The sequence below is a fragment of the Camelus bactrianus genome, chromosome 16 (genome assembly GCF_048773025.1).
Source record: "Camelus bactrianus isolate YW-2024 breed Bactrian camel chromosome 16, ASM4877302v1, whole genome shotgun sequence".
Taxonomy (NCBI): domain Eukaryota; kingdom Metazoa; phylum Chordata; class Mammalia; order Artiodactyla; family Camelidae; genus Camelus; species Camelus bactrianus.
In genome coordinates this window covers 55,768,598-55,793,619 of record NC_133554.1, presented here as the reverse complement: position 1 = coordinate 55,793,619, position 25,022 = coordinate 55,768,598, and the positions used below count along the sequence as shown (strand labels likewise).

At 55.7% G+C, this 25,022-nt stretch overlaps 2 protein-coding genes across 5 annotated transcripts; one reads left to right on the top strand and one right to left on the bottom strand.

Moving 5' to 3' along the window:
* Positions 1–3,728: 3,728 nt before the first annotated feature.
* Positions 3,729–15,088, bottom strand: PRCD (photoreceptor disc component). 3 transcript variants are annotated; one of them, XR_006723270.2, is made up of 5 exons: positions 14,049–15,088; positions 12,217–12,285; positions 10,168–10,248; positions 9,664–9,768; positions 3,729–4,779 (listed from the first exon to the last, which is right to left on the bottom strand). XR_006723270.2 is itself a non-coding variant. In XM_010950732.3 (4 exons), exons 1-3 carry the CDS (start codon positions 12,647–12,649, stop codon positions 10,227–10,229), a joined length of 165 nt encoding a protein of 54 aa, XP_010949034.1. In that variant the 5' UTR covers positions 12,650–14,025; the 3' UTR covers positions 5,065–9,768; positions 10,168–10,226. The 3 variants fall into 3 exon arrangements, 1 of the variants encoding a protein (XP_010949034.1); XR_012499656.1 differs by lacking the exon at positions 3,729–4,779 and having other exon boundaries at positions 5,065–9,768; positions 10,172–10,248; XM_010950732.3 differs by lacking the exons at positions 3,729–4,779; positions 14,049–15,088 and adding an exon at positions 12,576–14,025 and having other exon boundaries at positions 5,065–9,768.
* Positions 15,089–15,168: 80 nt separating this feature from the next.
* On the top strand, positions 15,169–24,697 carry CYGB (cytoglobin). 2 transcript variants are annotated; one of them, XM_045513552.2, is made up of 4 exons: positions 15,169–15,506; positions 20,331–20,562; positions 20,904–21,041; positions 23,397–24,697. In XM_045513552.2, exons 1-4 carry the CDS (start codon positions 15,364–15,366, stop codon positions 23,487–23,489), a joined length of 606 nt encoding a protein of 201 aa, XP_045369508.1. In that variant the 5' UTR covers positions 15,169–15,363; the 3' UTR covers positions 23,490–24,697. The 2 variants fall into 2 exon arrangements, with proteins under 2 accessions (XP_045369508.1, XP_010949036.1); XM_010950734.3 differs by having other exon boundaries at positions 15,176–15,506; positions 20,904–21,067.
* The last annotated feature ends 325 nt before the right edge of the window (positions 24,698–25,022 follow it).

The window sequence follows — 25,022 nt, the reverse complement described above, 5'->3', positions numbered from 1 at the left end:
GTAGAATTGGCCAAAAGCTGTTTGTGTGTGGGCAGGTGATTTGCTGCAGGCAAAACAACAATGCTAGCTAATACTTCAGAGCACTCACTATGTTGCATTCATGACTTGAGTACTTTGAGCGTATTACTTTGATCAATCCTCACCACCTCACCGTGATGCGCACTGCCCCCACCCCCATTTTACAGATGAGGAAACAAGCATTGAGAGATTATGGAATTTGCCCAAGTTCACACAGCTAGTAAACTGGTGGAGTCAGGGTTTGAACCCGGTCTGTAAAGCCTGTGCTTTTACCACTAAGTTATCCTGCACCATGTATATATATATATATAAATTGATCTGATATATATGGATTTTGGGTTTGGGACGGTCAAGGGGGAAGAAGGTTTTTGTGTGTTTGCTTGGGTGGTTAGGGAAGAAACTAGGGGAGGAATGATGGATACCTATTTCACTGTTTTCGAGCCACTTTATGGCAGGAAGAGTGAGGATGAGAGGCAGCAGGAGCTGATTTGTGAAAGGCTGTGAGGCTCTGGGCTCTAGCAGGGCTGCCTTGGGTCTCAGACCAGTTGCCAACCAGTGTGCAGTGAGGGCCATATATCACAGCTCGAGAGTGGCCACTGTGCTGTAGGCCACCGTGTAGCTCTCACATCTGACAGCACTTAATGGAACAGCAGCAGGCTCACAGGTGGGGGTGTCATGAACTGCTGGGCAGTGGCCAAGAGGTGGGGGCAAAATGCAGTGAAAGGTCTTGTGCCTGAGCACATGTCAGGTGCATCGTCTAGACAACCCAGACATAACTGGGAAAGACTTCGAAGAGTGCATCAGAATTCCTGAATGAGCAGGCTAGGGCTCAGAGCTGTGGAAGTGCTAATGTTATTGTGACTTCATTTGTACTCACTGCTGGTGAGGTCTAGGACATTTCAGTTTTACATTATTCAAGGCTGGTGTAGACCTGTAATTATTACACGGGAAGAGCCACACAGTCTAGTGATAAGTGATAGAAGAAGACCACAAGCTGACCAGGCAGGAGTCCCCAGGTCTGTTCAGGGACCTCGGCTCTGAGTGCAAAGGGGAAATCTGGTCAGCTGGCCTGCTGTGCTCAGGTGGTCAGCTCACTGAGTTCCATTCACTGATAGGATTTAAGACATGGTATTAAAACCCACATTAATAGAAAACAGAGTCTTTGGAATATCAAGGTTAATTTCTTATCCTAGAAAGGAATCTTTGATTTATTAATAAGAGCGTGAAGGACAGTAGGTATATCCCAAGCGATCGGCTGCTTACATCGGGAGCATTTGCACCTGGGATACAAAAGGAAGTTCACCTGTGGGGCAGGCACTCTTAGTGGCCACTCCCTCAGCTGTCCTTCCTCCATCTTGCACACAGAACAGAGCTACTGGGCAGCTGTGTGCTTCTGGAAGGCAAGCCCCTGCCCTGCCCTACCCTAAGGGGTGAACCTTGATTAGTCTGCACCAGACCAGATAGGAGAAATCTTTTCCCTTTGCCAGGAATTGTTTTAGGAAAGGGTCTACGGAGCAATTCTGCCAAGTTTGGGAAGGTTTTCTTGTTTTTAAAAACAATAGCCTCTCTTCTGGCTTTGGGACATCATGAAGTGATGCTGGAGACTGCCACAGCCACCTTGCCTCCGTGCAGCCTGATTCCAGGCAAGAGCCAAAGGTTTGCAGTGGCAGGACGAAGAAAATACCCTGCGTCCTTGAAGAGGCTTTTGAACTTCTAGAGTAACCAGTCCTGAAGCCCACCCCTCCACCCCCTTCAAACCTTTTGTTTGATTGAAACATGTATTTTTACATTTTAATATTTCTGAATGTGGGAGGCATCTTTTGAACAATGGTATGTTAGTTTCAGTGAAGTACAGGATGTGACATTGTAAAAGGAAGTCTTACTGTTTAAGCTGTTCTTAAGTTGGGTGTTCTGTTAGAATCAAAGTCAATCTAAATGATATGATCAACATTCTTCAAATCTTTTTTTTTTAATGACTGTTCCCTGGAAGAATGGGTCACAGCAAAATAAAGAAAATGAACCGTCATCAAATTACCTTTTTGCAAAAATAACAGCTAGTCTATAGTGTTTACTCAGTGCCAGGCACTGCTCTAAACACCTTTTTAAAAAAACCACTTTATGGTTGGAGATCTGATTGACATACAAAAAGCTGCACATACAGTGTAGAAACCTTGATGACTCTGAGCACCTGTGTTTTGCAAGCTCATTCGACTCTCACGGCAGCCCTATCATTATCCTCCCATTTTGCAAAGTACTGAAAGGTGAAAGTCATTAGTAAGTGGAAGCGCTGAGATCTGGACTGAGACAGTCTAGCTTCCAAACCTATGGTCTTAACCGCTGTTCTGGGTTTCCTGGAAAAATACGCTATGATGGTGGAACATGCTTTGCTAACTCCAGTGACTTTAATTCATCCAGCTATAAAACCCATTATAAAAGCATAAAGGATGTTCTTCCTTCGATTTCTCAGGACTGTGAAAGAGTGCCACAAATCCTGTTCAACAGAAATCTGGGACCACTGAACATAGCTTTAAATTCCTGGAGAAAAAGAGACAGAACAACAGGGACCCTATTTATTGAGAATAGATGACCTTGGGTTGTGGTGGATTCTTTCCTGTGTTGACCAGTAGCAGCCATTTCACTAGCCTGCTCTGCAGATCTGTTGCTTCTCATAAAATGATTGTTTAATGGGTTTTTTTTTTTAAGTGAATTTGAAAATGTATAATCCCTTTGACCTCCTCTGCTGTTTCTCGACAAGCTTCTCCTTCCCAGAAACCCCCACCTTCTCACAACTGCTGCATCACCTTTCCTCAGGCCGTTTGTTCCCTTTGCCTTAACATTTCCTTTCCCTCGTTCTCTATTCTGTGTAGCAAATCCCAGCTCCCACTTCAGTATCTCCTCAGTGAAGTCTTACCTGAGATGCTCTAACAGTCTGTCCTCTAGTTCTTTCCTCAGCGTTCCCTTGATACGCCGGTTTAGCACATGCTCTGCGACCAGGCGGACCTGGAGTCCTGTCCCAGCTCTGCTGACTCGAGCTGAGTAGCCCCAGGCAGATGCCTTCACCTGTCTCTAAGCCTCCTTACCTGCAACCGGAGGAGGAGGGGGCCCTTCCAAGCCTCGCAGGACAGTGGTAGGGTTGTGCATGCAAAGCACCTAGCACGGGCCTGGCACGAGGGAAGCTCTCCGTAAATGGAGCTCTTGTGTGAACAGACATACTTTTACTGCTCACTGTTTTGTGGTTATTTGTTTTCATGTCTGGCTTTTCCACTAGACTGTGAGCAAGACAAGAATCAAGTCTTCATTCTTGTGTTTTGTTTTATGTTTTAACTGTTTAAGTCATCTTTATTAAGGTGTAATTTACATTCAATAAAATGCATCCATTTAAAACGTACAGTGCAGTAGTCCAATAAATGTATACATCTTTGCAGCCACAGTCCCAGCAGGATATAGAACATTTTCATCACCCAGAGATCCCCTTCACACCCTTTTACAGTCAGTCTCCATCCAGCCCTGGCCCCAGGCAACCACTGATCTATAGATTAGTTTTGCCTGTTCTGGAATTTCATGTAGACAGAGTCATACAGTAGGTGCTCCTTTGTGTCTGGCTTCTCTCAAGTACCTGTGTTGTGGCTTTCATCAGTAGTTTGTTTCCTTTTTAATTACTGAATGTTATTCCATTGTATGAATATGCCACAATATTTTTACCCATTTGCATGTTGGTGGACATTTGGGGGTGTCCGGTTTGGAGCTGTGATTAATAAAGCTACTATGAACATTTTTGTGCAAATCGTTTTGTGGACATAAGTTTTCATTCCTCTTGGATAACTTCAGGGGAAACTGCCAGGCTGGTTTCCCAAGTGGTGGTGACACTTACACTCCCCCAGCAATGTCTCACAGGGTCGTACTTGCACCACACTCTCGCCAACGTCTGTTATGGTCAGTCTTTAATTTTAGCCATTCTGGTGGGTGTGTGATCATATCTCGATGTGGTTTTAATGTGCATTCTCCTGTTGACTATGATGTTGAGCATCTTTCTGTGTGTTTATTGGCCCTTTGTGTACTTTTTTTGTGAATGTCTATTAGAACCCTGCAATTTTATTGGCCTGTCGTCTTACAGAGTTGTCAGAGTTCTTTCTGTTTTCTGGATGCATGTTCTTTCTCAGATACTTGTTTGGGGGATGTTTTCTCCCAGTATTCCCGGTTCTGATGAAGTCCAGTTTATCCATTTTGCTTTTATAGTTCATGCTTCCTATATTTTGTTGAAAAGACTTTCCTTTCTCTGTTGAATCACCTTTGTCATGTCTGTCTTTCGATCCCGTTGATCTGTGTGTATGTCCTTAGGAATGTCGCACTGTCTTGAACTCTGATCACGTCTCTCACCTCAGTGAGACCACCATGGTCTGCGTGGCTTTCCCTCCCCACGCCACAGGCAGGGAACTATCTGAGGCAGTCATGAGGTCACTGTCCTGTGTGCTACCTGTTGTCAAGTGTCTGTTTCTCATATTTTGCTCAGTTTTCTTGTTGTTTATGACAGGAAGTCAATTAATTTCTGTATCCACAATGCATGGCGCACAGATACTCTGTAAATGTCTGTTGAGTGAGTAAGTCTTTGTTAGCACCTCCAGACACAGTCTGTCATAGTCTCACTGGATTCGGAGAGTCTGTGGGTCCCCCAGAGGTCATCTGGCCCATCCCCTTCATTTTAGTTGACAGTCTTTTCCTGAGGATGGTCATTAGTCCTTTACATCCTCAGCACCAGCCCACCTGGGTTCAACACATGCCTATTACATGGGGAAACTGGGGTCCAGAGAAGGAAAGGTCACGTGACCAGGCAGTGGCTGAGCTGGCAGAACCAGGCTTCCAGGCCCGAGACCTGTGTCTTGTACTGATTGGAAGGGCCGGCACTGTCTCTTTCATCGTTTTCTCAACACCGACCCCTAACCTGCGATTAGTATGTTGTAGGTTCCCCATAGGTGCTTGTTGAATAAATGAGCAAGTGAATAAATTAAATAATTTCTTTTAATGCTTAGTTCAGCTGGCTTCTGCATGTGCTATTAAACGGGCATGTGTGTTCACATAAGATGGGACTGGCCATTCCTACCCAGGCTCATAGGTCATAGTCATCAGTCACTCGTAATTTTCTCAGGCACCCTCTCGTTTTAGTCCCCACTAGGGGGCATGTGTATCCCACAGAGAGGGTCGGTAGTCCTTAGGTGCCTGGACTTGTTTCCAACTTAAGTCAGTGTATCCTTCTTGAAGCCACCTCCTTGGTCCCCATGCCCTGCACCCTCCCTCCTGCAAAAACAAGCAAAGAGCGCCTGCTCCTCCAGTTCCCCCTCCAGCTGGGCTGCTGGCTGCCGTCCTTTCCCTCCCAGGGGCTCTGCTCTGGTTGAAGGAGGCAGCAGTGTGGCAGTGGCAGTGGCTGTGAGTGATGGCCTCACTGTCATCCCTGCCAGTGGCCACTGCTTCCTCCCTGAAGGGGATGACAGATCCTGGAGAGGCAGCTCTCCTCACTCCCCTCAACTGGCAGGCAAGGACTGCCCTTTCGGGACCGAGAGTCTGGTCTACCATAGAACTGTGGGTTCCTGAGGAGAGCACATGAGTAACCCTGGCTAACCGTTCCTGGCCACCTGCAAAGGCACCTCCGGGGTGGGGCTACAGCTCTCCATCCTTGTGCCTGGAGGATGGTCACACTGCGACTTGCTCCCAGCTCCTTACTCTAGACGTAGGTCCTCCCTGCCGGGACAGCCTCACAGGCTTTGGGATCATGTTGCCCAGAAGCAGGTCCTGGCTTTGCTACCAGCTGCGAGTGACCTAGAGCAAGTTCTGTGAACTTCACTTTCCTCATTGGGTAAATGAGGTTAACAGCAGTTCCTGCTTCATAAATGAGACAATGCTTATAAATAAAGCTCTTGGGCCCTTTTTCGCTCCCTCCTCTTCTGAGACGGCCTGCACTCTGTCTGCGGATTGTGTACCTACTTTTACTTAAACCTGAGTGCCCAACTCCCACACTTCCTGGCCTTTCTCTTGCCTTACACTCAATGCAGTATGTATCTCTCTAAATAAATCTATCTTTACTCAAAAAAAACAAAAACAGAAACAAAGCTCTTGGCACAGTGCCTAGCACAGAGTAAGTGTTCGAGACCTATTAGCCATTATTAATAATATTAGTGGTATCCGTATCACTATATAAAGTAAATGTCGGTAGGAGCCACTTAGCTATTCTTCTGAGGCTCACAGAGAAGCATTACTACCTCCAGCTCAAGGTCTTGGGCTTTTCTTAACAGCGAGGCCGGTGCAGAGGGGCCCTGGAAGCCAGCGGGACCAGTTGAGTCCCCTATTCTTGTGCCATTGTGCCGGCCTCAGATCAGGCTCCACCCCCCCCCCCAGGCTTGGACCTGGGCCTCTCCTCTGTGCCGCCCACCCAGGACTGTCCCTCCTGCAGACACTCAGTCACATGTGGGATGGGCGGGTACTCTCCCTGGCCGCCTCTGCACCCTGGGGTGATGGCAGGCGGCAGCAGCTGCTGCAGCTGCTTCCCTTGCTCCCCCTCCCCACCCCCACCGATCATTAGCTCTCTGGTCATGTCCCAGACTCCGGGAGAGACTGGCAGCAGCCCTGAGTCTCAGCCACAGAAGTAGCAGACGGCAGCACCTCCCTGCTCCTGGCTGCTGCCTTCGGCCACCCTGCAGCTTAGAGCAGCCTTTTCCCTGTCACTCAGGCTCCCACCAGCAGAGAGATTAGCATTCAGACGGAGAATGGAAAAACATCAGGGCAGCCACCTCCTGTCTTCTCTGGGAGCTGAGATTCATTCAGAGAAGCAGAGCCAGCTGGGGGAAGCTTTCCAGGCCAAGACTCTCCGCCCTCGGAGGTTGGGACAAGGTTCTAGGTACCCAGAAGCAACAGCACTGTGCTCTCACCCAGTATTACTGGGTGCTGGACCTTACTGTGTGCCCTCTCCCCAGCAGTTCCACCCTCTGCTGTCCTCTGATTTGCTTCAGAAGTGCCTATTGCCCAGCTGTGGTGTACGTGGGAAGACAGGTCAGGAAGGGCCATGAGGAGGAGGTGAGGGATGCTAGCTGTTCTGAACCTACTAACTGTTCAGAAATTACTAATTGTTCAGTAATTGATAGTTTGCAGACACAATCGCACTCGCTCACATATACTGAACACTTACTAAACGTGCTAAGCACTTGACACACAGCACCTAACATTAACCCTACAGCAGTGCTGTGAGATAGGTTCACTGCTATCTCCATCTTACAGATGAGGAAACTGAGGCCCAGAGATGTTCAGTAACCTACCCAAGGCCACAGAGGTAGGAAGTGGTGGTGGAGTCAAGATTTAAACCCAGCACTCTGGACTCCTTGCTCTTAGACTCTTTATCATTATTTCGTAACAGCCCACACCCCAGACCAGGAGTGACCCAGCTCTGCGCCTCAGCCCTGTCTCTCGAGTTGCCCTTAATCCCCTCCCTCCTACCATGGCCAGTCTACCAAGCCCCTGAACTTCCTGCTCCCACTTCTAGGCAGCGGCTCTTTCCAAGGACATGGGAGGGGAGAAGGACTCAGCCTCTTGGGAACATTGGGTTCACCCCCGCCATGGGCTTCACACCAAACGCTGTGACGGGAGACAGTGGACCGAGGACGGGGCCCCGGTCCCAGGCAGCCTTCTGTAGAGGAGCTCCAGGCCGAGGGTGGCAACTCTGCAGTAGGAGCTGCAAATGTGCAGACTGTGCAGAGAGCCCAGGGGTGGGAGAGCCCTGAGAATAAGAGGCGAGCGTGGGCCGGGTGTGGGGAAGGTGTAAACACAATCTGCTCCCACCAGAGCCAGCCTGCTCCCTGGTGGGGAGAGCCCCTCCCGCCCAGCCCACATGGCACCCCAGCTGCCAGGGCCCGGCAGACACATCCCCCCACCTCCAGCAGCCCCTTCCTCTCACTTTCCCTCCCTTCTCCTGGAACCAATCCCCAGAGGAGACTTCATCTCCTGGGCAGGCTCTTCGAACTGGGCTGCAAAGGGGTGTCACTTTGTGGATGTGCGTCTGGGCTGTGAGCCAGCCCTAGTGCAGCTCGGCGACCTTGGTCTGACAGTTCCTCAGACCAGCGGAAGGAGACAGGCAACTTGGAAATGGCAGACAGCAGAAGCAAGGATGAAGTGACAGGAACACGGCAAGTGGATTAGAGAATGGAAGCAAGATAGGATCAGGGAACACAGACTGGGTCCCGGGAACAGTGCCCTCTGGCCCTCTGCCTGAGAGACCTGTCATCAGGAAGGCTGATGCCTCCCCGGAGAAAGGCAGGCTGACGGGAGCTGAGACAGGTGGTCATGAACTCATGGCCTGTGTCAAGTGGGCAGTGCGGCTCTGATTTGGTTCCAGCACAGAGCTCCTTCCCCTGGTGCGACCCTTCCCCTGCCTCCACCCTGCCCTACTTTTAGAGGCTCCCACAGAACTGCCAGACTCCCTGCAGTCTGAGCAGCCCCTCCCCGGCAGCCCGTGCCTCCTCCTCCCTGTCACTCAGTGGGTTCCCCTAGTCTGCTGCATCTCACCCTTTCCTGCTGTCTGGAGAACAACTCCATCTCCTCTGGCCTGAAAGTCAGGGGCCGGGGCCAGAGGGGCAGAGGCCCACCCCACTGCGGGGGCAGTCGGGGCTGGATGGGGAGGAGAGATGCACGTGGCGGTGAGGCTGGAGGGCTTAGAACATGAATGGCCACGAGGCAGCCAGCAGCAGCTGCCTGCAGGGTCTGCGCCTGGATCGCAGGGAGCAGAAGCAGAAATCTGCTTTTATCTCTGCTTAGGATCGGGCAGGATTGTAAAGAGAGAGAAATGGCAGAGCAGCTGGGGGCAGAGGGAGGCCACCGCCACCGCCACCGTTACTGAGCAGTCAGCAGATTGACAAAAACAAGTGTCATGTTTTCTCCCTTCCCACATGCTACTGCCCATTTGGAACACAGGCACATGTGCACACTCACACACACCCAGAAAACACACTCCGAGGACATGCTGTGGGCTTCCATCCAGCTGCAGGCAGACATGTCACAAACCCAACTGGCATTTCCTACTGATCATTTCAGTAGAGCAGCCAGGGACAGGGTGAGCTCTGGGGCCCGGGAGAGGCAAATGTCATAGGAAGTGAGAGCCACCATCATCAGCCGACAGCACACAGCCCTGGACCAGCTGAGCTGCTGGAGACAGGCAGCCAGGCCGGTGAAACCGCCTCTGCTGAGCGGCTGCAGGCTTCCCGGTGGCTGGGGAGGGGGCGGTGCTGTGGGGGTGAAGAGTGTGGGGCTCTGCCACCTCCATATGAGCCAGGGGTCCCCCACTTCCTAGACTCTGTGTTTCTGCATGCCTAAACTGTGGGTAACAGCGTCACCAGCCCCTGTGGGTTATTGTGAGGGCCAGAGTAGAGGGTGAATGGGGCTGCCCCTCAGCACGAGTCTTCCCGCCTCTAACCTAGGCGGCTGGGGTGACCCCAGAGTTACACAGGGGACCCCATGGAGACCCCCTCTCTGGGCCTCCTCAGAGGAAGGGAGCCCGTCCCAGAGCTCAAGCACCTGGGCCTCTCCCACCTGCCCGGCCAGGAGCCACCCCAGCCAGGGCCTCAGCAGAAGTGCAGCCCGGCAGGTCCCAGGGTCCAAAGGGGAGTCTACCTTCTCGACAGCTGCTTGTCCCCGTCCCTGTCCCCATCCTCCCTCCTGCAGCTGCTGCTTCCACCACAGCGTCCTTCAGGGGTAGCAGGCAAACCAGGACTTGAGCTGAAAAAGAAAACCAAGCCAGGTCAGCTCTTCCTCCCATCCCAGAGCAGGGCCTTGGATTTCAGAGTTGGATGGTTCAAAGCACCGCTCCCCCTGAGAAGCCCTCCAGCACAGCCCTCAGGCCCTGAGCGTGACCACCACCTCAACCCCAGGCCTAGAATATACCGTTGAGATCACACATAGTTCTCTTAAAACTAACCCTTGCCGCATGGCCTGGAACATAACGGGCTCGAGGCAGGAGCAATGGAAGCAGTCCACCCCCTACCCTTGACCTTCATCGTGATCGAGACCACACTGCTGAAGAGGCCTCTCCGCTCCCATGCGGCCAGGACTTGCATATTCTTCCTTCCTTGACCCCAGCCCTGCCCTCCGCCCTCCAGGCTCCAGACCCTGCCCTACCTGCCTTGGCCAGCTGATCTCAGACCCTGGGGCTGAGCCCCACCTGAGGAGGTGAGGGCTTACTTCAGAGGCTCTTTTTCCCTAAGGAGGAAAATATGAGTCAGAGGGTTGGAGGGGATGACCTTCCCATGTTTCCAGCCCTCCTCCCCTCCCACCCCCAAACCTAGTGATTCACCCCACTACTAAGGAGCGGGAGCCTGTTGGAATTTGTGACTGGGGAATTGGAGAGCAGAAATTTCACACCCTGGGCCAGCCCTCCATGGCAGCCAGCCGCCATCAGCAGGAGGTGTTACAGGTTAGACCAATTTTTCCAATTAACTGGGTCCCAAAGAGTTAATAGGCAACCGCTTCCTTCTGGCAAGGCCACACCAGACCAGCCTGGCCAGATGGTCCCAGGTTTGACCTTTCCTCTCCTGACAGGAGGTCCAGGCTCATTTCATGTGGAGGAGATGGACTGTCTGCAGTCAGGGACCCGTCAGTCCCCCATCAGCCACAAATTGGGTAGGGGACCTTGAGCAAGTCATCTGCAGCTCCCTGTCCCTTGGTTCCCTGCACCCTTAACAAGACATGAAAACATCTGAACTGCCAAACCTCTGGGGCCACTGAGGCTTCCGAGTGAGTGCGTGTGTGAGATACCTCTAGGGAAGAAGAGAGCACTGATCACAGAGCAAGCGAAGGGTGAGCGTTCACCCAACAGTTGCTCTGTGCTCAGTGCTTTACAATAATTCTCTCATTTTAACCTCACAAAAGCCTCATAATCACTGTTATTAATCCCAGTTTACCTGTAAATAAAAGGGTTGCATAATTTGCCCACGGTCTCTCAGTAAGAGAGGAGGTAGGATTTCAACTCAGGTTGCCCCACTCCAGGCCCAAACAAACTCAACAGTGAGGACCGGTCAGCATCTGAGGGCCTCCTGTGTGTCACCCGTTCCACCAGTGGTAGTAACTGGGCACCGTTGTGACACCTCAGCTAGCCTAGGTGTCAAGGAAGCACATCACAGAAACGACTGTTTCCCACACAGGCCCTGGGCTTCCCGGGGCCTTCTGTCATTCTGAACCTGGGGGGATCCAAGGACTGAGAAATCAGGGCAGAGACGGAAAGACTCAAGTTCCCTCAGCTCGCCAGCCTCACGTATCTAAGGGGCCCGCTGCAGGCACTGTCCACACCCTGAAAGAGACAGGAGGCACACAGGCCTCCCTCCAGGGGCCCTGGAGCAAGGAGGTCGCGCTCTGTTCCACTAGCAGTGAGAGAAGCGGTGCCGGGGGCTAGAAGATGCTCCCACAGCACAGCAGCCGCTCTTCACACAGCTTTCCCACACTCAGTGGGCCCACAGGCACAAAAGAACGTCCCCAACAGTCTGTTCTTAGTAAGTGTGTATTGATTTTTCAGTGTTCTGTTGGGCTTAGAGCCCCTATTAGCAAAGGGCACTAGTCACCCAGGGAAGGAAAAGTCCAGAAGTTCCCCCAAACTTCCCCCTTTGTAAAGGCCACATGGCTTCAGCCTAGGAAGAGTTAACTTTCTGGCCACTGGAGACAGCGTCCTGCCCGCAGGGGCTGCCTGGCCAATGACACTCAGTGCTGATGATGTCATGCGCCTCCTGCGCCTTCTATTGGGGACTGGACAGCGAATCCTGCTGGAGGCTCCGGCAGTGGAGCTGCTGAGGCTGGGTGGGGGCAGCGGGAGAGGGAGGGGGAAGGGAAGGCAAGCAAAGTGATGCCGAGCTGCCTCTGCCTCATCCCTCTCTCCACTAACCACCCCCTCCGCACCTTCCTACAGAAGGGACCCTGGGGACCACCCTGCTCGGACCAAAGGCAGAGCAGCTTTGGTCCAGAGGAGAGGCTGGGGACTCCCATTCCCAAATGAAGAAAACAGACATTGAGCCTGCCCACTAGGCATCTAGGGAACAGGGTAGCGGGGCGAGGGGCCAGCCTGGAACGCGTGCACACACACACCCATGTACATCCCCAAGCCCAGACAAGGGCAGGGAACACCGGCAGCTTCCATAGCAGCACCCTCCCTCCTCCACCCCAGGCTCTCTTCTGCCTTACCTGCCTGAGGACTGGCAGTCTTTTTCCATGCTGGCGCCTGTAACTGCCCCATCTACTCCACTGGGCTCTCTATGGGGGGAAAGAAGAGGCAGGCAGAGCTGTGGGTAGCACCCAGACCCCAGACCCCTCTCGCTTCTCTGCAAGACCTGAGCCACGATGGGCTGTGGGACTGGAGGCTGTGGCCAGTGTCTTCGAAGGGCTCCGAGTTCCCCCTACTCTGAGGGAGCCTCTTAGGGATCCCTGGCAAATCCCTCCCAGCCTCCTGGAGCCCAGGCAGTCCCTGACAGCCTTCCGCTCAGCTGTAACCCAGCCCAGTGGTTTGTCCCCCGCCCAAGTCCATGGCCCAGTCAGTTTCTCACGGTTGGACCCGGTTGGCGAATCGGCGGCGCCAGAGCATGGCCAAGGTGCTGAGCAGGAAGAGGGTGGTGCACATGGCTCAGTTGCCCCATCCCCTCCCAGCCCGAGTCTGCAGAAGAAGGCCAAGATGGCCCCTGCCAGCCCTCATGAGCCGCTGCTGCCCGTCCTGAGGTTTCTGCTGGTGATGGATTAGGAGGCTCAAGCTGATTAGTGGGGTCAGTAGACCCGACCTTGTGAAGACCGATTAACCTCACTGGGCCCGGGGTGTCCCCCGGTTGGCAGGGTGAATCCACTTCTGTCTGTTCTGGATGTACATATGACTAAGCCCTGGGCCTGGCCCTCAAAGGGCTTATAGTCTAGACAGACGCACTGTCAAGTGAAACAAATGACCGCAACAGAGAGACTCAGGGAATGAGCAGCGCCAAGAGAGCAGCTGGGGAGTTGCGAGCACCAGAGGAGGCTTTAGAGAGGAGCTGGGGCATCTGAATTTGCAGGGCTCAAGGAAGGATGGGCCCCCAGACAGAAGTCTCTGCCAGGGCCACAGGCGTGAAAGCGCAGGGCATGTCCGACAACCGGAGGTTGAGTGTTGGTAGAGCAGTGATGTCACAGGGGAGGCATTGGGAAGGGAGGAGCAGAGGGGAAGATAGACGATGAAGCCAGAAAGACTTCACGTGGTTCACGTCTAACCTCTGGACAATCCTCTCCAAATGTTTCTGATGACATACCCTCTTCAGTGAAAAGCAGAATTGAAGTGTGCCCTCATGAAGTAGATATAAGCATCCACTTATAAATTATATACTACATTACTGTGCAAATACAGCCCCACAGCAGAGACACACATAAAATTTGCAAAGGACTAGATAATAAGGTTTCTCCTATTTTCTGTCCATATCCCAGTGGGACCTCTTGGGCAGCCACTTGGAAAGGCCACTGCATTGGCTCTGGGAAGCTATCAGAGGAGTTTAATGAGGGGACCTAGCACAGCCTGCTTGGTCTTGGCCCAGGCAGCATGCGGAGCACAGACCAAAAGCGAGGATATGGGTCTGAGAGTGGTGGAAGAGACTAAGCCCACCCACTTTCCTCATCCCTCTCCAAGACCCCCAGAAGAGGGCATTAGATTTTCCTTCCCTCAAGTGAGATCTCAGTGCCAAGAGGCCTCCTGCCAAGATTCCAGTAAAGTACCTGAACCCTGGGCTCCAGCAAGGGCCGGGGCTGAGGCTGTGCCTCGAATCTCGGCTTTGGAATACGAAGTTTTAAATAAACACATAAAACAAAGCTGAAGAGGAGAGCCACCACTCTTGCAATACTTGACACACTGGACACAGACTTGAAAAAGGCAGGGTCACCAGGGAGTCTTAGGGAGAACTGGACACACCCCACACCCCCATCACCTGTTTCAGATGCTTGCAGCCCCCACCCCCACCCCTTCTAGCCTCAGGCTTCAACTGGAAGTCAGAGGTGGGACCTGGCCATACCTGGACTCAGCAGCTTCTTGCAGGATGGGGACCTGGTGGCTCTCAGTAGCATAGTCCCCCAGCTCTGGTCCAGTCACACTCACACCTCCCTGAGCAGGACCGCCAGGACAAGAATTTGCCTCCTTCACCCACAGAAACTGTCTCTAATCCCCACCTTAGTGGCTGGGATGTCTCCAGCAGCCTGGGCCTCCCCAAGACTTCTTGACCCCCCCCCCCTTCAGTTCTGCTTTGGCCGTCCAGGCTGCCTCTCCTTTGGACTTTGCTTCCCCCAGGGCAGGAATTAAGGGCAGCGCCAGGTTTTGGCCTGCTTGTGTAATTAATAAGCCACCCAGGGCCTTCTTTCTGACGCCATGTGAGTGCACCAAGGGGGAGGGGTGCTGGCGGGAAGGAAATGAGAGGGCCAGGCCTCTGGTGCTTAAATTCGACAGCCGCCTTCCATCCCCTCAGCGGTGGATTCCTGTAAGGTATTGGAACACGGAGATAACCCCAGTCCTAAACCCTCCAGAGTCTGGGGTCCGGAGCTCTGGGGGTGGCGCCGCAGCCTCCCGCGGCTGGCTCAGGAGAGGCCGGAAAAGAGCGGGAGCTCAGCTCCGACAGCTGGCCGCCCGAGGGGCTCGTGTCCGCCCCCTCGGGCCGGCGGCCACGCCGCAAATGCCTGGGAGTGTTTGACTTTGAGTCAGTTCCCCGCCGCAGGAAGGGTGCACACAGGCACACGCCCCGACGCCGCCCCGCAGAGTGAGCAGGGACCCGCTGCCCCCACCCCGCACCCGCACCCGCACCCCGCACCCGCACCCGCACCCACACCCGCCGCGGCGCACTCCTGTGCCGCCCGCGAGGCCCCGCGCCGCGTGACCGCCCCCTCCTGCCGAGACCCCCCTCGCCAGGGCACCCGCCACACCTTACGCCCCAGCCCCGCCCGGCAGTCAAACTCTGCGGTGGCCTGGAGGGCAGGGGGGCGGCCGCCGCGTCGCCCCCACCCCGCCCAGCCTTCACCTTGCCGGAACTGGCTCACGGGCACGGGGTTGGGGGTTTGAAGCGGATTTTTTTTTTCACGTTTTTCCAGCAAACCACATCCCCGCCCCCCGCTCGCGGTCCCCCGCCCCCTGCACATATACCCTGCACACGCGCGCGCACACACACACACACACACACACACACAAACACATACACACACCCGGCGCGCACAGACAGACACGCTCCCTCCCTCCGGCGCGCTCTACCACTCGCCCGCCCGCCGCGCACGCAGCCGGCCCGGCTCCCCGCGCTCCACGCCCCGCCGCTGCCTAGCGAAGCCGGGCTGGGCTAGGAGCTGCTCATGGAGAAAGTGCCGGGTGAGATGGAGATTGAGCGCAGGGAGCGGAGCGAGGAGCTGTCCGAGGCGGAGAGGAAGGCGGTGCAGGCGACGTGGGCCCGGCTCTATGCCAACTGCGAGGACGTGGGGGTGGCCATCCTGGTGAGGTAGGTGTCGCCCCGGCCCGACCGGGCCCGGAGGAGGGACGGCGGCAGCGGCTCCGGCAGAGGTGGGCTCGGCCCGGGTCCGAGCTCCGGAGCCACCTCCCCAGCTGCGATTGGGGCCCGGCCAGCCGGTCGGGTGCGGGCAGCGTGGGGCACCTTGGGGTGGCCGAAACCCTGGCCGAGCCTTTCATGGCTCTGGGCGCGGGGCTCACCAGGAACTAGGAACCAGACGCAGAAGGAGGGCACCTCCATCCCTCTCCTCTCCCCGGCCTCAGAACTCCTTGCTCAGCCAGCCATGCCTTCCTCACCAGCGACCCCAGCCATCTAACCGAGCTGTAATGGACACACATTTTACCAGCCTTTCCAGTGGGGTCGTTGGGGGCTCCCCATTCTAGAGACAGGAAAACTGAGGCTCAATCAAGGAGGACAAGGAGGAGCAAACCCCTTTCTTCAGCTCAGCCCCTTTCCATATTCAAAGACTCTTGGAAGAACAGCGCAAAGGACAGGAGAATAGAGGTCAGAAGGAGTAGACCCTGAGGTCCGTTTCCCCAGCTGACCTCTTCCTGCCCCTGCCACCAGGGCCAGCAGGGAGCTCCCAGGTGAGGCACAGGTGAGTGGTGAAGTAAACCCTCCCCTAGGATACAGTCCCTGCTGAGTTTAGTGGAGGGAAAGGGAGAAGCTTCAGGAGACAGGGCCTCACCGTGAAACCCCCATCTGGGGAGGAAAGGCCATGTGTCTTGGGCTCAGGGTTCCATTCAGGCACCACATGCCCCCAAGGAACACACACACACAAAGTGACACTCTTATTCACACACCAGTACACCAGTGCACACGCACACCATTCCTGTTAATATCCCCAAGCCGCACAAGCTAGTAACTGACCATAGCTACAGATTGATGCTCTCTTCCTGCATGTGCTGGTCCCTGGGGGTACAGGCCCGGAGGCCCCAGACCCACACTCACTCTCAACCCTCTGTCCTTGGCAGAGGGAAGCTGTCAAATCTAGGACAGATCAGGGCAGTCTTATTATTTGAAGATGGGGTGGAACCTCTCTTGTGGAAAGGACAATTGAAGTGCATGCCTGTCTTGGTCCCATCTCTGGCTCCTCTTTCTCTCCCACATTCTCTCCTTTCTGCCTCCCCCAAGCCTGGGACCTACCCAGCTCCAGATTGATGTGCCCTGATTCCAACTTAGAATCAGATTTTGGAGGAAAAAGAGCAAGAAACACTCTTGAGGAGTTCCAGGAGGATTCCTGAGGAAGGGACAGCTATTTTGGCAGCTCCCAGGCCCAGAAACATAGCCGGGGGTGGTGGGGAAGCTGAGAGGGGATTTCGGATCTCAAAGCCATCAGCCGTGGGCAGGTGCAGATCCGCACGTGCGAGCGCCCACACAGGGTGGCCAGTGGAGTCCCAGATGTGCCAGGCTGCATCCATGGAGGTCTGCTCTCAGCTGTCTGTCGGCACACGCGGGCCCATCAGGCCTCAGGATGCTCCCGGGTGCACCCGTGGGTCACCAAGAGGAGAAGAGGCAGAGTCCACAGGACCTTGGAGATGTTCTGTCCCAATGGGCTGCCATTTGCCAGGGAGGACATGTAAGGGATGTGTCCAGGACCCAGCTCCTGGGGCAGCACCCAGCCTCCTCAGGGATGGGGATGGGGGTGGGTGCAGAGGAAGGAACTGAACTCTGTGGGCAGAGCTGTTCCTGGAGAATCTGAACTCTTGGTGAGGTTTTCTTTCTCTCTCTGTTCCCCTCTAGTTCCCTGTTCCCGACTCTTAGAGGGGACCAGGTCTGCGCTGGGGAGGCCTTTACCAAGTGCTCATGTCTCAGAGAGGGCCCATAATTAACCTGAAGAGGCCGGAGAGAGCAGTTAGATCTGGCCTGCTGATAACCCAGCCACACTTCACCTGCCCTCTCCTCTGTGTGGAAGACCCCCACATCCCCACCGCCAGACCCACATCCCACCAGCCTCCTTTTGCTTTTTCTCCTCCTCCTGCCGTCTGCCCCAGAACCTGGCTAGCTGGGATGGGAGATGTTGTCGGGGGGAGGCCAAGGCTGATAAGCTTCTCGAATGCCCCTCAGTTTTGTCACAACTCCCTCCTGTCTTCATGCACCCATCCACAAAGACGGCCCCGGATAGATCCTGGGACAGTGGCCCTCTGACCTGTCACTCTCACCTCCTCCCTCCCCACTGGGCTGCGGCCAGCTGCACCCCCACGTCACCCCTCAGCTCTGGCAGTGGAGGAGCTGCCCAGACTCTGCACCTCCACTCCCTGGAGAGGGAGCACCCGTGCTCTAGGAAGGCGCCCCTCCCGGTTGTAACTCTGCTGCCTCCCTCCTCACACTCAGACAAGCCTATTGCAGGCTCTCCTGGAAACCCAGGCACCTCTAGAAGCTGCAGAACTCCCCAGCTGGCTGCTGAGGCTTCTCCCTGGCAGCCCAGGCCTGGTCAGGAGTGAACACGGAGGGGCCAGGAGAGAAGCCAGGACAGAGGAGCAGAGCATGTGGCCCCCTAGACTCCCCTCACCCAGAAGAGAGTCTCCTTGGGACCATAGTTTCTGAGGGCCATGACGTGGCATAAGTGTCAAGGCAGGAGACCCACTGGGTCCCAGGCCACCATCCCCCGGGAGAGCAGCCTCCGAGCAGCATGGGGAAGCCAGCAAAGCAGGGGCTGCCCGGGCTCCTCCCTGGTCCTGCCGCCCACCTCGCTGGGCCACCTTGGGCATCAATTTCCTAATCCAGGATGTGGGGATAAAAAGAGTGCAACCTCAGGAGGGTACCGCAAGGATTCATGAGATCATTGAGTAAGTGCTCAGTAAATATTCCCCGTGGTTTCCTCATCACTAAAATGGATACAAGATCCACTTTGTTGTGACATTAAATGAAATAACAGGTGGAGATGCTTTGCACATGGTTACACACCAGCCAAATAGAAATGATTATTTTTAAAGCAGTGTAAAACCTCCAAAGTCTGAGCTCCTCACTTAAATCCAGATTGGGTTTTTCATATCCACCCTTCACAGCAAAGCTTCTCCAGAGAAATCCAGTGTATTTGCAGACCCACTGCCTCATTTGCCCTCACCAGGGTATCTGCGACGTGGTGAGCAGGAGTGCGGGGGACTCCTCTCACACTTTAGCAGACAGGAGATTGTGAAGTGATTTGCCCAAGGTCACTCTTGGCCCCCTCTGCTCTCCACATGGGCTCTGTCCTGGTCACTTCCCCGCCAGCCTCAGCCTCGTCTCCTGAAGAGACAGCCTGGGTCAGATGCTCTCCCTGCATCTGTTCCTGCTCTCAGATCTGAGACTCGACCCCCTGGCGAAAGGGCTGTTCTGGCAAATTACCAGCTCTCTCTGATCACAAAGGAGGACGCTCCAAAGGTGTGAAACAACCTGTAAAAACAGATCCAAGACATCTCATCCTGTAGTTTTCTAGGCTACATTTAAGCTGCGTAAGTTCTGGTGGAGTCAGGCCGTGTACCTCCCATGACACCTTGCCCCGGGCGGGAGAGGGAATGCATCCCTCATCACCAGCATCCAGCAAACTGCAGGGCCTGGACAGGGGTGATGGGACAGGGGATGCGTGAGACCCAGGCTCTGCCCTTGGGTTGTGGGACCCAGTCAGACCAGCAAGAAGGGAAGAAACCGTGAAGGGTGGCAGGGAACCCATCAGTGGCCTCGAAGGGAAAGCAGTCACCCTGGGCCCAGTCGATGCCCAGGGAGAGGCATGGGGGACACCAGAGAAGAGGGAGAAGGGTGTGCCTGACCGCTTTACCAAAGGTGAGCGAAGCTGTGGAGCTCGGGTGTAGGGGAGAATGTGGACACCACGTTTGGACAGTTTATAAGAAGCCTGGGATCCCAGGTTAAGGAGTTTTGGCTTTGTCCAGTAGACAGTGGGGAGCCATTGAATGTTTCTGAGCATGAGAGTGACCTAGTGAATGTGACATTTGGGAGGAATTAGATAATTTCAGATAAATTGGAGAGGGAAGGGGTAGAGCTTGAAAGCCCTAGGGTCTGCCCCCGAGATGTGCTCAGGCTGATTGGAGAGGTGGGATGTACACGCAGGAAGTACTTACAGAACCACACCAGGCAGGTGACATCAGTCTATACCTTTAAGTAAATCAATCGATGAATATTTCCTGCAGGCTGAGGAGGGAAGCAGTGTAGTGAAGAGGGAAGACTGGGCTGGGAGGAGATGGACTGAATCTTGTTTCTTCCCTTCCGTGATTGCGTGACCTGAGCTAAGTCACAGGGCTTTACTTTGTTTACAAAGAGAGCTCTGACTTTATCCTAACAAAGGCTGGCATTTACTGAGCCCCCTTGTGTCTACACTGTGCGGAGGACTCCGCACGCACACTTTCTCGTGTCATTCTCGTGACACCCCACGACTCACAAGACAGGAACAGTGATGCCCATTTCATGGATGAGGAAACTGAGGCTCAGGAAAGTTAGCTTGCCCAAGGTCACACTGGCCTGTGATCCCAGAACTGAAGCTCTGAGTCTCTCAGCTGTGACTGCCCCAGGCTTTGAAGGGTGTGTAGGGTTTGGAAGGGAGGCAAGAAGCAAGGAAGACAGGGGCCTGGAAGAGGAGGCTGCCAGCCTGAGCAAGTTTGGTGCATGGAAACGGCTGGGGCCTTGGTAGGGGAGGGACTGCATGTAGGCCAGAGGAAGGGTCTGTGTTTGAGGGACAGCTATCCGTGTGGGGAAAAGAATTAGTGGGGTGAGGTGGGGGTGGGTCCTGCCTCTCCCACTTCTGCATACCCCCCATCATCTTGGCCACTTCAGGGAGAGGGCCTGCCCCCTGATCAGCGCCCGCCCGCTTCCTCCTGCCAGGTTCTTTGTGAACTTCCCATCGGCCAAGCAGTACTTCAGCCAGTTCAAGCACATGGAGGAGCCCCTGGAGATGGAGCGGAGCCCGCAGCTGCGGAAGCACGCCTGCCGGGTCATGGGGGCCCTCAACACTGTGGTGGAGAACCTGCATGACCCCGAGAAGGTGTCCTCTGTGCTCGCCCTGGTGGGCAAAGCCCACGCCCTCAAGCACAAGGTGGAGCCCGTGTACTTCAAGGTATGTCGCTGGACAGATGTGTGCTGCCACTCCCCCCCACCATCCTCTTCGGCTCCTGAGCCCCTCAGGGCCCACTTCCCACAGCCAACAACGGCCTGCAGGCTCTGGGAAGGCTCCCCGGGTCAGCAGAGGGGACCACTGCACATCTTACCCGGGCCTGGCTGTGACCGGGAGGGGCAGCAGGATGGGGGCTCAGTCTTGAGTGTGTTTGGTTCCCACAGCTGCTGGGTTGCGGTGTCATGAACAATCCCCTGGACCAAACACAGGATAGAAAGGATGCAGGGGACTTTGGGGGTGCCCAAGCGCAAGCATTTACTCCGCCTTCCTCCCTTGGTCCCCAGATCCTCTCTGGAGTCATCCTGGAGGTGATCGCTGAGGAATTTGCCAACGACTTCCCACCCGAGACACAGAGAGCCTGGGCCAAGCTTCGTGGCCTCATCTACAGTCACGTTACCGCTGCCTACAAGGAAGTGGGCTGGGTACAGCAGGTCCCCAACGCCACCACGTGAGGAGGCAGCCTCCCTGCCGCATCCTCCCCTGTCCCCTGGTCTCCCACCTCTCCTGGGGCCCACGTGCTGACCATCGGGGCAGGAACACTCCCAGGAGGATGGATCTGGGGTCTGACGCATTTAAGAACAGGCAGGCTCAGAAAAGGCCCTAGACTCTCCTCGGGCAGAGCCCTCGCCTTGCCTAGAACTGGGGAGCACTCAGAGTACCCCGAGACCAAGGCTGCCCCGGCAGAGAGGCTCCAAAGACTCCTGGAGGGAAGGCTGGCTCATCGGGCCCAGAGGCAACCCAGGCCAGCTCTGGCCACTTCCTCCCTGGGTACCAATCACATGGGGCTGTTTTTCATCTAACGCTGACCAGCTCTCCCTCCTGCCTCGGCCTCAACCAGGCTGGAGCCAGCAGAATCACAAGGACGCGTGCACGTGCCCAAACCCACTCAGGGCCTGTGTGGGTGTACCTCCCACGCACACCAGCAGGGGGCGGTACTTCTGGGCTGACCTGGGAGGCCAGGTCCCTAGTTTTGGGGTGAGGGCCTGGGGGATAGGCTCGAAAAGGGTGGCTGGCCTCAGTGACTCCAGCTGACTCGGAGCACAAGGGGGAGGGCTGGCCCCTAGACATGGTGCCTGGGAACACTCCGGCCTTCCTGGGCCCCCATGGGGCTTGGGCTCTGGGAGCTCAATGGAGGGGCGGAGGCGGGGCTGGAGTAGGAAGGACAGAGAGGGGCGGAGGCGGGAATGGGAAGCAGGGGTCAGCCAGCGGCTCAGGACACGCGCTGGAGAGAAACATTCCCAGCAGTTTCCCATGGAAAAGGCGGCGTATCCCCCCCGCCCCCCCACCCCGGGCTCCGAGCTGGCCCACCGAGCCAGCGAACCTCCTGTTCACAGGGGTCCCCGCGCGGCTCCGGGAGGAGGTCCCCCGAGGGCAGCCTGGAGAGGCCAGGCCTCCTGGCCTTCCTGCCGCTGACCGCACTGGCCCCAGCTTGCCCCTGCCCCCTTCCCTGCATCGGCACCACCCCCAAGAGAGCAGAGCCCCCGGGAACTCCTGGCAACAGCCAGGCAGTGGCTCCAGATGTGCACAGCTGGCCTCTGGCCTGCCCCAGCCCTCAGGGTGGACGGGAAGCAGGTGGGCCACTGTTACCTGCTCCAGGAGGTGCTGGCAGAGCCAGGATGGCTGCCGGAAGCAGCCCAAGGGGCCAGGGAGGGGTCAGTGTGGGGAAGGGGGCTCGCCCTCCCACGCCTCTCCCTAGGCAGGCTCTGCCGCCAAAGATGAGTTTGTTTATAGCCAGGAGACAAGACTTCCTGCTTCTAGAGAAAAGGGCTTTTTTATGGGGGCCTAGAGGGAGAGGAGAGCTGGCCGGTGCGAGCCCCAGTGAATCAGAAACACATGGATAACATTTCCCGACACGAAGTCCTGTCCCCTCCCCTCTCTTGCCCCAGCTGGACCCCTGGGATTTAAATCTTGCCAAACCCCAAACATTAGGAAACCGCCAACATCTCCTGCCTCCCCGTTTCTGCTCCTCGTAGACTGGAGAGGAGTACTTGGGGGACTGGCTGGGGGCCTGAGTGCCCCACATTTGGGTTACCCCAGCTCATCTGTCTCCACTCTCACATCACGCCTGGTCTCTTGGGGGCACAGGTGTGACCCCTTAGAGGGAGTGACTCCCTGGCCCCGGGCCTGCAGACCCCACTGCTGCCAGGGTCCAGATGGGTTTCAAAGGCCAGGGTGGGGGAAGTTACAGAGCAGAGTTCTAGAAGGCTTCCATCCAGCCTCTCTTATCAGAGACACAAGGAGGGCCAGACGCCACTGTTTATTGAACTGTCTCTGCTTCAGGGTGTGTGTGTGTGTGCTTTTGTGGGTGGGGGAGTCAGGAGGGGCTGGGAGGAGAGCGAGTACGGAGGGGCTGCACGTGCAGAGAATGCCTATGGGTGGCCGGGGCCGGGGTACCAGGTGTGCCAACCGGAGAGTGCCTGTATCTCAGAATTGAGAGACAGAGAGCTCGTGTTTGTATGGCTCTTTGCAGCTCGTGAAACACGGTCAGGCAGTTCTGTCCCTCGGATCTCACAGAGGTGGGCGAGGCAGGCAGGCTTCACATTCTAGAGAAAGATCTGAAGTTCAGATGCGCCAACGGACGCCACACAGCAAGTTCCTGGCGCAAAAGGGACCAGAACCTGGGTCCAGTGGGCGGCTTTCAACAGCACCGCGGGGGTCTCTGGGCAGGTTGTGTCCAGCCTTGCCAGCCCCCGATCCTTCTCCTCTGCCCCCCAGGTTCCCTGGTCCCACTTGTGGCCCTAGTAACCTGTTACTTTTATTTCCTATCTCTCCCACAGCCCACCGGCCACGCTGCCGTCTTCTGGGCCATAGGATCCTCCTCTCTCCTCCCCCCTCCCTGGCAGCATCTTGAGCAGAAGGCCGAGTTCTGAAGACCCTCCTTGACCCTCCATCTCTGGGTGCCAAGGAAGTTGGAGGAATCCCTGACTCGTCTTCCCGGAAAGAGGCTGCCTCTGCCTGGGCCACAGTCCCCCTGGAGCCACCAGGAGGTGGCCCTGGCTGCCTGGATGCTGACCCCAGCTCGGTGGTGTGGCGGGTAGCCTGCGGGGGTGGGGGATCCTCCCTCCTTGAAGAGCCGGGCACACCCTTCTTAGCTTTTCTACTCACTGTTAGAGACCTAGCTGAACAGCTGGCAGGAATCAGGGGCCAGTCTTTGAGTCGCTCGAGGAACACACCAGCCCTGTTTCTATCTGCCTGGCTAGCATGCAGGTCTCCACATCACTCACCTAGTACCACACACACACGTCTACCGTATTTACAGATATATTCTATATACAACCTATATAAATCTCTCTATATACACATACATATCTATACGGTGTATCAGTGGGGCCCAGAGGCACATGTTAAGCCTCGGTTCTGCCCACCGAGGGGTTCTGGTAGCTTCTGGGCAGAGAACAGAGTGTTGTGGCAGAGATGACAGGGGCCCCACATCAGCACAGAGAGGACCCGGGCCTGCATGGGCAGGGTGGGGGGGACCCAGTTTGCCAGCAAAGCCCAGCCCATCCTCTCTGACTAGCTCCCCACATTCCTGCTTTCCACTTCAGGCAAAAAGGATTTGCCTCTCCCTACCTCTACCCTCCACAGAAGGATGCGGCTCCCTGACTTGCCCTGAAATGGGCAGACAGAGGGGCCAGGCGTTCTGGACAGGATCACGGCACTGGGGGGAGGGGGTAAGGTCAAGAAACCTCAAGCGCCAACTCCATCCGCCTTTGCCACTAGGACAGCCCTGGCCAGAGCGGGATCCAGGCTGCTGTCAGCCGGGCAGCCATGACAGGACCAGATGTCTCCATCTCATCCTGGAGCTCTGGGGGCCGAGGGCCTTCCCTCCCCCGCCCCTCCTGACTACGGCCCGGCGCTCAGCCTGTCCATCCACCTAGGTCACGTTGCTGGGGAGCCCCCTGTGTGCCCCCTGGTCACGTGTATCGTCCTCAAGGATGTTTCGCTGCTGTGGCGACTGTGCCTGTGTCCCCCGTCCCATCTTCGTGCAGCCATCCGTGTAACTGCCTGTCCACCTTTTGTAGTTTCTGATGTTTGTAACCAGACCCAGCTGTGTCATTAAACAGACTCGTTCTTCCTGGGTCTGTGCACGCTCATTTGGTCTTTTTCTGCCACCTGTCTCTCGCCTCTGTCTCCACTCCTTAGTTCAGGGCTCAGCCCTTTTCCTTGGAAGGTGTCTGGCTTCCCAAGTGTCCCCCTCACCTGTGTCTCAGCCTTGGCTGGTGGCGGGCCCCTCTGTTTGGGGCTTAGGACTGCGTGTCGGGGTTGGGGGGGGGCTCGCCTGTTTAGTTAGGAGCACAGGGCTGGAGGCTGGAAGCTGGGCTTGGGGGCTGGGGGGGAGGGCAGGAAGAGAGCCTGTGTTTGTTTAAAAGAAGTCCGGGGGCTTTTCATCTTTTGTTCTGGAA

Coding starts and splice junctions, on each gene's coding strand:
- PRCD (XM_010950732.3), bottom strand. CDS start 12,649: ATGTGCACCACCCTCTTCCTGCTCAGCACCTTGGCCATGCTCTGGCGC. Junction 12,286..12,575: donor TTCGCCAACCGGGTCCAACC/GTGAGAAACTGA, acceptor TTCCCCCCATAG/AGAGCCCAGTGGAGTAGATG. Junction 10,249..12,216: donor GACTGCCAGTCCTCAGGCAG/GTAAGGCAGAAG, acceptor TTTCCTCCTTAG/GGAAAAAGAGCCTCTGAAGT.
- CYGB (XM_045513552.2), top strand. CDS start 15,364: ATGGAGAAAGTGCCGGGTGAGATGGAGATTGAGCGCAGGGAGCGGAGC. Junction 15,507..20,330: donor GGGGTGGCCATCCTGGTGAG/GTAGGTGTCGCC, acceptor TCCTCCTGCCAG/GTTCTTTGTGAACTTCCCAT. Junction 20,563..20,903: donor TGGAGCCCGTGTACTTCAAG/GTATGTCGCTGG, acceptor CTTGGTCCCCAG/ATCCTCTCTGGAGTCATCCT.